Genomic DNA, 11,000 nt, shown 5'->3' with positions numbered 1-11,000 from the left:
AAATATACATATATACAGTAAATGTTGGGCTTCCAGGAAGTGCAGAGGTCAGAACATAGAAACCAAACGTATAATAACTGTGTGTAAAAGTCCGGACAATGTTCTATATCTGTTCCACAAAGACAGGGAATATGAGAAAATATCAATTTGTTTCAAACTGCTTTGTGCCGCAAGAGCAAGAAAAGATATTAAGCAGCGCAGCACAGGACAGCAGAGCAGATCCTCCAGAGAGCTGTGGGAGGTGAGAACAGAGGCCACGCTGCACATAAAGGAAGACTAATGAATACATTCAGCTCGTAAAACAAGCACACTAAATTAACATAATAAACTCTTCAACTAAGTTTTGTATTGGATTTCTGTTTGCACAGCAGGGCAAACAGAAAACGGATCTATAACCTGTGATGTTGTACAAACAAATGGACAATAACCAGTTCACACACAAGCTGAGAGATCGGACCGCTCCGTCCCTGATACGTCCGTCAGTAGCTGCCTGTAGTCATTAAGGGACTGCTAAAGAGATCAACCATCCATTGATCCGTGAGAGACTAATGTTGTTCATTAGCCTGATAATTAAGGAATTTGCTTCGACAGCATGTGTTAATTTCTCTCACACATTGTCATCAATGTGTCCGCCAGTAAGTGCAGTCTGGAGGGTCAACACCACCGGTCTCCTCTGGGTGCAATGGGTGGTGAAACAGGAAGGCAGGCGCGAGGGTTGTTCTTGTCTCTAAAAAACAATCAATCGTGGACACGATGTGAAGGTCGACTTGGGTTCTTAATATCGGAACGCGACAACATAAAGAAATGTCACGTAGATGATGATGCGAAGATGTGAAGTGTGGACTAAAGAAGAATGATAGATAGATTCCTATGTTTGTTTCCAGTTCTTCTACCCAACGTGAAGTCTTTGTCCTGAACGACTTCTTTGCATTTAGCGGCGGTGAAGATTTGATGAAACAGGGTGAGCCTACAGAAGCCCAGAGACAAGGACACATTAATACATGTAGTTCCTGTAAAGGTTTAAATCTCAAATCTCTGAACAATTAGTTTGTTTTTCACAACAGATTTGAATTTTTCATTTATTCAAGCAAATTGTGTTTTATTGCAAAAGAGTAAATACAATTCTCCACAATTTGCACAATAACCACCTGCACATGGCTTGCTGATCAAAACTGATGCTTCAACTCTAGTGCATGTCTTCAAAAGGTAGTAACTCATCCACAACATTCAATTAATTCTACATCTTGTCAGTAAATTGGCCGATGCCACCTCAATGAAAAGTTGTTTTGTCCCCGTGTAAGTCATACACACCTTCACCGCAGCAGGCAACCTTGGAAAGATTTCTTATTTGCACATCTCTGCTCTTTCCACTGTTCTGTTGACATTGACTTCTTATTGTCCTATTCAAGAATGCTGTTGTTGAGTATCGCACTGAGCTTTTTAGATTCACATTCCAACGCTAGGTAATAGTTTACTATGAAATGTCAATATTGTACAATTCTGTAGTACACAGTGTAATAAAAATAAAAATCCCAGCGAAAACAAAAAAATAAACATTGTACCTCCTCACAGTACATAACTCTACCACAAGGTTTCAGAGGTAGTCGTCAACAATACATCCGATGTTTCCCGTACGATAGCAGACATCACAAAACCTCCATGTCACAGATATTTATGGAATATACATGCATGTGTGACACATCATTTGTTTTTCATGTTGCGCTCAAAGAAGTTGTGAAGAGTATTACAATTTCACAGAGAATCAACTCATCAGTTTTGATCCGCAAGCAATGTGCAAGTTGTAGACAACTGTACTGCAAACAAACACAATCTTTCATTGAGAGAAGTGTAAAGGTAGGCAGGTCAGCATGTAATTAAGAAACAACAGGTAGCTGGATGAAGTCATACAGTGTTTTTTGAGAGGTTCTGAAATAACTGTGGCAAAACACCTGCAGTGCAGCTGTAGGGTTGTGTTCACTAGCACACAGATGTTCTTACGCACTGCCAACAGATAGGAAACTAATCATACGTCTCGTATTAGCTTCTTCACTGGCTCCTTGTAAAATCCAATTTATGTTAAAGAGGTCATTACCGCACTGTTTCTGGAATGCAGGGTTACTGGTGGTTCTTTCAAAATATTAATGAATCAATATTATCAAAATAAGTCAAAATGAAAATGTTTGATTTGGAACAATAAAATTAATTTGACGAGTAAAATGTAGGAAATCCAGTAGCTTAAAAGACTTATGACATTACACATCTGCTTCCCCCTCCATTAAAAAGTAAGTACAAGTGAAAATAAGAAAAGAGATAAAGGCCGTAAATTATTAATACAAAGAAGAAGAAAAATACAGGCTGTCTTGAAGAAGCCTCAAAATGAAATGTATTATTATTAGATTTAATTTCCACTTAGTTTCTTTTCTTCTTTTATTGATGTACAAATAACTAAAATACAGTGGAAACACAATGCTGAGGCATTCCCTCGCCGTTCGCCGTACGTCCTCCTCCCTCGGCGTTCGCCGTACGTCCTCCTCCCTCGACGTTCGACGTACGTCCTCCTCCCTCGCCGTTCGCCGTACGTCCTCCTCCCTCGACGTTCGACGTACGTCCTCCTCCCTCGACGTTCCTTCTGCGCGTGTCCTCCTCCCTCGTCGTTCGGCGAGAGTCCTCCTCCCTCGCCGTTCGGCGTGCGTCCTCCTCCCTCGCCGTTCGGTGTGCGTCCACTTCCCTCGTTGTTCGCCGTGGTTGCTCCTCCCTCGTACTTCCTCGTCCTCCCTCGCCGTTCGGCGTGCGTCCTCCTCCCTCGTCGTTCGGCGCACGTCCTCCTCCATCGTCGTTCCTTCTGCGTGCGTCCTCCTCCCTCGTCGTTCCTTCTGCGCGTGTACCCCTCCCTCGTCGTTCGGCGAAAGTCCTCCTCCCTCGCCATTTGGCGAGAGTCCTCCTCCCTCGCCATTCGGCATGCGTCCTCCTCCCTCGTTGTTCCTTCTGCGTGCGTCCTCCTCCCTCGTCGTTCGCCGCGCTTCCTCCTCCATCATCGTTCCTTCGGCGTGCGTCCTCCTCCCTCGTCGTTCCTTCTGCGCGTGTACCCCTCCCTCGTCGTTCGGCGAAAGTCCTCCTCCCTCGTCATTCGGCGAGAGTCCTCCTCCCTCGCCATTCGGCGAGAGTCCTCCTCCCTCGTCGTTCCTTCTGCGTGCGTCCTCCTCCCTCGTCGTTCCTTCTGCGTGCGTCCTCCTCTCTCGTCGTTCGGCGTGCGTCATCCTCCCTTGTCGTTCAGCGCGCGTCCTCCTCCCGCGTCGTTCCTTCTGCGTGCGTCCTCCTCTCTCGTCGTTCGGCGTGCGTCATCCTCCCTTGTCGTTCAGCGCGCGTCCTCCTCCCGCGTCGTTCCTTCTGCGTTCGTCTTCCTCCCTCGTTGTTCCTTCTGCGTGCGTCCTCATCCCTCGTCGTTCGCCGCGCTTCCTCCTCCCTCGGCGTTCCTTCTGCGTGCGTCGTCCTCCCTCGTCGTTCCTTCTGCGTGCGTCCTCCACCATCGGCGTTCGCCGTGCGTCCTCTTCCCTCGTTGTTCCTCCTCCACCCTTGTCGTTCCTTCTGCGTGCGTCCTCCTCCCTCGGCGTTCCTTCTGCGTGCGTCCTCCTCCCTCGGCGTTCCTTCTGCGTGCGCCGTCCTCCCTTGTCGTTCCTTCTGCGTGCGGCCTACTCCCTCGTCGTTCCTTCTACGTGCGTCCTCCTCCCTCGGCGTTCCTTCTGCGTGCGTCCTCCTCCCTCGTCGTTCCTTCTGCGTGCGTCCTCCTCCATCGCGTTCCTTCTGCGTAAGTCCTCCTCCATCGCGTTCCTTCTGCGTAAGTCCTCCTCCATCGCGTTCCTTCTGCGTGCGGCCTCCTCCCTCGTCGTTCCTTCTGCGTGCGTCCTCCTCCATCACGTTCCTTCTGCGTGCGGCCTCCTCCCTCGTCGTTCCTTCTGCGTGCGTCCTCCTTCCTCGGCGTTCCTTCGGCATGCGTCCTCCTCCCTTGTCATTCCTTCTGCGTGCGTCCTCCTCCATCGGCGTTCCTCCTGCGTGCGTCCTCCTCCCTCGTCGTTCCTTCTGCGTAAGAACCCCTTCCTCGGCGTTCCTTCTGCGTGCGTCGTCCTCCCTCGTCGTTCCTTCTGCGTGCATCGTCCTCCCTCGTCGTTCCTTCTGCGTGCGGCCTCCTCCCTCGTCGTTCCTTCTGCGTGCGTCCTCCTCCCTCGGCGTTCCTTCTGCGTGCGTACTCCTCTGTCGTCGTTCTTTCTGCGTGCGTTCTCCTCCCTCGGCGTTCCTTCTGCGTGCGCCGTCCTCCCTCGGCGTTCCTTCTGCTTGCGGCCTCCTCCCTCGTCGTTCCTTCTGCGTGCGTCCTCCTCCCTCGGCGTTCCTTCTGCGTCCGTACTCCTCCCTCGTCGTTCCTTCTGCGTGCATTCTCCTCCCTCGCCGTTCCTTCTGCGTGCGTCGTCCGTCCCTCGTCGTTCCTTCTGCGTGCGGCCTACTCCCTCGTCATTCCTTCTGCATGCGTCCTCCTCCCTCGTCGTTCCTTCTACGTGCGTCCTCTTCCCTCATCATTCGGCGCGCATCCTCCTCCCTCGTCCTTCCTCTTCCTCCCTTGTCGTTCGGCGTGCGTCTTCCTCCCTCGTCGTTCAGCGTGCGTCCTCCCTCGTCGTTTCTCTTCCTCCCATCAGGCCACAGAAAGTGTATACCCTGCTTAAGACTTTCTATGCCCTGATGCAGGGAAGACTTCTCCTCCAGCCACTACTGCTTCTTCTCCTTTCAGATTCGGCTTTAGACTTTCTGTGGCCTGATGTCTAAAGCAGAATCTGCAGGAGAAGGAGCAGAAGTGGCAGGAGGAGAAGGCTTCCCTCCTTCAGTTTACAGAAAGTCTAAAGCAGAATCTACAGGAGAAGGAGCAGAAGTGGCAGGAGGAGAAGGCTTCCCTCCTTCAGTTTACAGAAAGTCTAAAGCAGAATCTACAGGAGAAGGAGCAGAAGTGGCAGGAGGAGAAGGCTTCCCTCCTTCAGTTTACAGAAAGTCTAAAGCAGAATCTGCAGGAGAAGGAGCAGGAGTGGCTGCAGGATAAGTATTCCTTCCTTCAGGCCACAGAAAGTGCTTCAGGCTTTACACAGTCTAAAACCTAAAGGAGGGTTGACTTCTCCTTCAGTCACTTCTTCTCCTTCTCCTGCAGATTCTGCTTTATACTTTGTGTGGCCTGAAGGAGGGAAGACTTCTCCTCCAGCCACTGGAGATGTCTGATCTTCAGCTGCTGCTCAGCCTCCTTCAGAGCAACTGTGAGCTGACTACTATTATCTTTCTCTTCATCCAGTTGAGGCAGACAGGAAGCTCTTGATTTATCGGTCTCCTCCTGGATGGTTGTTGTCTCCTGCTGATACCAGAGGCGCTCAGTCTTCAGGAGATCTTCTGCCTTTTTAAGGGCTGCTCTCTGGTTGTCTAGCTGGGCTGTGTATGAAGACTGGGATCTTTCTGGTGTCTTCTTAGCTTCCTCCATTAAGCTCAATTCATATTCTTATGTTCTCATGCTGGATGTAGGTCATCTTCTCCTGTGTTTTGTTTGTTTCTGAGTGAAAGCTGTGTCCGGATGGAATATAGGAATCTGGATAGACTCCCAACATTCTAATTTATGTTGATGATGTCATCGTGGATTCTATTCCATTTGTCTATGTTCAGAATGGAGCCCACACACAATACAAGCAGATTGGACACATTAAAGATGGTAGATAACATATTTCATGACCAAACTAAGCAATAAACGTATTTAAGCAGTGTGCGTGGCGTACAGAGTCTAATGTCGTCGTGGCTGGTGTTCAAAGTGTTTAATGGTTTACATGTAGAAAATCTGTTACTTCACCCAAATGACATTAATTTCATTTAAAGATTAATAAACAAAGAAGAAATATTGGTTAAACTAATTCTCAGAAAATGGAAAGAATATTTGAATGACTATTATAAAAAAGTCTTAAAAACGATGTACATGGCTGTAAGTCTTTGATTTTCCTCAGAGTGCAGTCGGACTATTATAAATGCCCTGTTTGAACAGATTCACTAAATCCATATCTTTTATATCTTTTCACGCGTCTTTGGACTTGATTTAAACAATGTTTTATTACTTCAGACATGTAAAGCGCTTTGTCAACTTTTAAATAACATGTTGTATATTAACACAATGTATGATCGTCTTTAAACACCCACACACAGAATTGTGTTTGTGTTTTCACAACTCTCTCTCTCTCTCTCTCTCTCACTCTCTCTCTCTCTCTCTCTCTCTCTCTCTTTCTCAACAAAGCAAATAAGTATTTCCCGAAACTGATGTTGTTTTGTTTTGCGCAATGTCAGATGATGTATAAAAGAGGGAGGCTGGACAGAGAAAGTCTGCAGAGAGGCAGAGATTTCAAAAGCACGAGAATGAAGCAGATTGCAGTCCTGATTCTAGCGTTCAGCTGCGCTGTATGTGAATTGTTAACTATTGAAAATGTTGACAATGTGTGTCATTGCTCAGGATCAACCAGCTGCTGTGACATCTACTCCCTCACTTCCATAAGTCAAAACCTGGGAGCAGTGGGAGAGAAGGTGGCAAACATGGCTGAGAAGATTACACTTCTGGAGGCTAAGTTGCAGAACACTGAAAATGAAGTCGTGGAGCTGCGGAGCCTGACTGGAGGTGATATAAAGCAAATGATTTCATTGGATGTAATGAGGTGATGTAATTCTTCCCTTTATAAATTTTTACTTCTGGTGTGTTTGTGGTCATTTGATGCAGGCAAACCTCAGGTGGCCTTTTCTGCAACTCTCAGGGACAATAGCACTGGAAACATTGGACCCTTCACCATTAATACCCCACTTAAGTATAAGAAGATCTTCGCCAACACTGGAAACAGCTACAACCCTGCAACAGGTACTGTATGTGAGAGAGAGAAAGACAGAGAAAGAGAAATTAGGGCTCATACACCATTCTCTTTATTCTGGCAGGCATCTTCACAGCGACTGTCAGAGGAACGTACTTCTTTAGATTCTCAATGTTCAACAACGTCAGTCCTACTCCCAACTCAGTGGTGAGCCTCATGAAGAACGGAGAGAGGCTGACGTCTGTGTGGGACACCGCAGGGTCTGATGCCAACGACATGGGGAGCAACGCCGTGGTCATCGCCCTCGATGTGGGAGACAACGTGTATGTGGAGCTCCAGGCGAACAGGATGGTCTATGATAATCACATGAACTACAACACCTTCAGTGGTTTTCTGCTCTTCACTGTGTAATCTGCACGGGTCTTTATGCGTTTACAGTAAAGGGAATATAATCTCACTGACTGGTAGTCTGTGAAAGATTATTCACACAAACTAATGACGAGCTTCGTGTGGATGTAGCTGAGAAAATGAAGGAAACATAAATGTAAAGTATTAATAATAAATATCAAGCTTACTCACATATGTTTGATTTCATCAATGTGCCACTACAACACACGTGTACTTACAGTGTGGTTAATTGGATTCATGCAGGAGAAAATAAAAAGTAATAATATTAATATGATATATATAAAGATACTGGAGCCTGTGTGGTATTGTTCTGCAGGACTAGTGAAACTATTGATATATGTTGTCACTTCATACTGATAATAGAGCACTTGATGATTGTAATACACACATTTGTCTGCAAGGTACATATAACCTTGCAGTTTTATTCTTCAACTATTTACCTTGAAAGTTGTTGTGCATCCTAAATGTGTGAATAAAAAGCACAAACAAAGTGCCACCTTGAAATTGCAATACAAGCTGCAGTATATTCCTGTTGTACAGATCCAGCATCAAGAGTGAAGATATAGTTTCACTGCCTTCTGTGTCCCACTGTGCTTTGGATGAGGCTATATTCTGCAGGAATAAACAGTTTGAGGCTTGGACTACACAGAAAGTAGGCAACTTAATATAGAATATAACTTGTCTTATCCTTTAATGACACTGGTTCCACTCATTGCGTCGTCGTTCCCCTTCCTCCCTCGTCGTTCGGCGTACGTCCTCTTCCCTTGAAAAACTGTGTAATTAATGGATTTAACTCCAGGAGGAGCGTGCTCATATCACCCAAAAACGTTTTCTATTTTCTAATCTGAGCTGGTTAATCAATCATTAGTTCAATATGAGCCTGTGGGCTGTGAGCTCCACTGGCATGAATATGAATGAACACAACCAACAGAGCAGCAGCAGCAGCCTTATTCACCCTGAACAACTCTCTAAGTGCTAATTATCTCGTATGAGTCAACGTAAAAGCAGCACAGTATATCTGGTCATCTTTGGGAAATTGATTATCACTATTCATCAAATATATAAATCAATATCTAAACAACCAGAGACCCAGAGAGCCGTGTTTGTGGTGTTCAACTGCTGGTTATTCAGTTCTATTCATATCCAGAGGAAACGATATTCAGCTCGGTTCTTACTTTCAGAATAAACATTGATCCATAATTAATTCTCCGTGTATCGTCTGATGCGTTTGAGCAAAACAGTTTTGGTGGAAGAATCTCTGTGAGATGAACACGGTGTATAAAATATAATTAACTAAGAGTGCCCTCTTCTGTCTGTGACGTAACACTGCAGTCATGCTCAACAAAACAGATCTACATGCAGCATGATGTGCTTTCAAAGTGTCCGGGGAACCTTTACACCATCCCTTAAAGCAGACATCTTCCAACATCCTGATGCAGACGAGGATGAAGGTTTGTGTCAGTTACACTCAGAACACAAGCGCTGGTTTATTGCATGTATTTATTGTCCGGGTACCTTTAAATGGTAACCATGCTAGTTAGTGAACAGAAACAGGTCCAGGGTACTGAATGGGCTGCTGATGACAAGTTTAAGTTGTACATATTTACAGAGAAAAGTAGGAATAGTGACAAACATTAAACAACTACAAAATAATAAAAAATAAGATGTCTAAAACACAAAACATAAAGCAAAGCCCCAGTATTTATGTCCCCACATCTGTCTGAAAGCCACACAGCAGATGTCATTAGCATAGTAATAAAGGCACTCTGATGTTTAATATATACATTTCATTGAGCTTAAATAAGGGGCTTTCACAGTAACAATCAGAACACATTTAATACTCTATTTCAAAATAAATAAATAAAAGAAATCAAGATAATACTCATAGTATTTATCTTGATTATGTACTCAAAGTATAATTTAACAATGCATTAAATATATTAAAATGAAACAGATTTAAGTTAGGAATCTTCCTTAACGCTGCGTTTCTATGCAACAACACGATGACCTCGTTCCAAGGTCCAGTTATCCTTTCAAGGCTTTTCCTTCCTCACTGTCGACACAATGAACAAGTACAGGGGGAAACATGGTGGCCTTGAATCTTAAAGTCATCTTTTTTTAGTTCAGTTTGTGCTATTCCAGTGCAAAACTTTCATTACCAGACGGGACAGGAGCTACACATTGGCCGAGACATTTGAAGCCCGTCAAAGCTTCTTGCAGCCGATGTTCATCAACAAGATGCAACAGGAAACTGCGATCATGCACACCCTGTCCATCGCAAGGAACGCTCTGAACTCTCATGCAAGAGCTTTAATGTAACATAACGAATAACGAGAAGAATAAGTCACTGAAGAATAAGTGCTGTCGCAAAATGAAGGGGATCAATGTGACTTCAAGAGCGTGCCTACAGTTCCTACCATCTACCTTTTCTTTTCTCTTTGGTGTAACGTGATCTATCAAAAGTAGATCATTTGCACTAAACAATAAAAATCCTGCCAGGCACACGATGTAGCTGTGAGAAGCTAGAGAAGGCTACAGGTCGGATCCTTCTTCACTGACCCATCAGCTGAGCAGTGGTTCAAAGTTTAAGATGGTAAGTCTCAGGGATCACAGGAATACGAAAAGATATAATAAATACAGACAGGTAGAGCACTTATAGTGTGTCTAACGCCTTAGTGTGATCATATCAAGGTTTGATTCTGATGACATTCACTGGCCTTCTCATTCTAAATGCTTTGATGTGACGAGCACGTGCAGAGCCTCTGCAGGCGTGACCTCCAGCGTGACCTCCAGCGTGCAGACGGGCGCGCTCGTGTACGCGGAACAAACACCGACCTCCAAAGTTGAAGGTAGTACACGACTTTAGAAACTGAACGGTGTCAAAATGATGGAAATAATTTAGAGGAATTCCGCAAACTGGCTTCCTAAGAAGTTTCCCAAAATGCACGGACTATTACTTTAATTCTTTCTTACTCATTACTCACCTGCAATCTGGATTCATCATCAGAATTAAGCCTGATGATGAATCACGAGTATCATCTAACGAACCTACATGAAGAGAGGATGTCCTTACGAATTGTAATTATTATAATAGAGTTCATTAACATAAATGCTTAGTGTTGTTATTAGATTAGGGGGATCCAATTTGTATAGATATTCACCTTTCCAATCATATCTCCTTTTTTTTTTACAGCATTATTGCATCTGCTGTTATCTTGTATCCGATACAAACGGGACCACACACACACACACACACACACACACACACACACACACACACACACACACACACACACACACACACACACACACACACACACACACACACACACACACACACACACACACACACACACACACACACACACACACACACACACACACACACACACACACACACACACACACACACACACACACACACACACACACACACACACACACACACACACACACACACACACACACACACACACACACACACACACACACACACACACACACCCCAATGAAACCGCTCGGCAATAAATAAAAGTGTTTTTCACATCCACCACCACCACAAAGTTTGAGCCCCTAAAATGATTATAAATCCTCTGCAGTGTCAAAATCATCCCTTTTTTTTTTTTTTAAAGTACTATTTTAAGACACGGGGCTGTTGTGCTGCATTGCAGAAGGCGGGACAGGGGTTTCCATTTTTCTGGCCACTCGTGTTTGGCGCTTTATAAATTCATG

At 45.1% G+C, this 11,000-nt stretch overlaps 1 protein-coding gene across 1 annotated transcript; it reads left to right on the top strand.

Moving 5' to 3' along the window:
- Positions 1-6,594: 6,594 nt before the first annotated feature.
- Positions 6,595-7,271, top strand: LOC115011747 (complement C1q-like protein 2). Its single transcript, XM_029436966.1, has 3 exons — positions 6,595-6,676; positions 6,776-6,910; positions 6,985-7,271. The coding sequence occupies exons 1-3, from the start codon at positions 6,595-6,597 to the stop codon at positions 7,269-7,271; spliced, it is 504 nt and encodes a 167-aa protein (XP_029292826.1).
- Positions 7,272-11,000: the final 3,729 nt, after the last annotated feature.

This window comes from Cottoperca gobio, chromosome 8 (assembly GCF_900634415.1).
Source record: "Cottoperca gobio chromosome 8, fCotGob3.1, whole genome shotgun sequence".
NCBI classification, from domain to species: Eukaryota; Metazoa; Chordata; class Actinopteri; order Perciformes; family Bovichtidae; genus Cottoperca; species Cottoperca gobio.
This window is presented reverse-complemented; position numbering and strand designations above follow the sequence as displayed.

Coding starts and splice junctions, on each gene's coding strand:
- LOC115011747 (XM_029436966.1), top strand. CDS start 6,595: ATGGCTGAGAAGATTACACTTCTGGAGGCTAAGTTGCAGAACACTGAA. Junction 6,677..6,775: donor GCTGCGGAGCCTGACTGGAG/GTGATATAAAGC, acceptor CATTTGATGCAG/GCAAACCTCAGGTGGCCTTT. Junction 6,911..6,984: donor CAGCTACAACCCTGCAACAG/GTACTGTATGTG, acceptor TTATTCTGGCAG/GCATCTTCACAGCGACTGTC.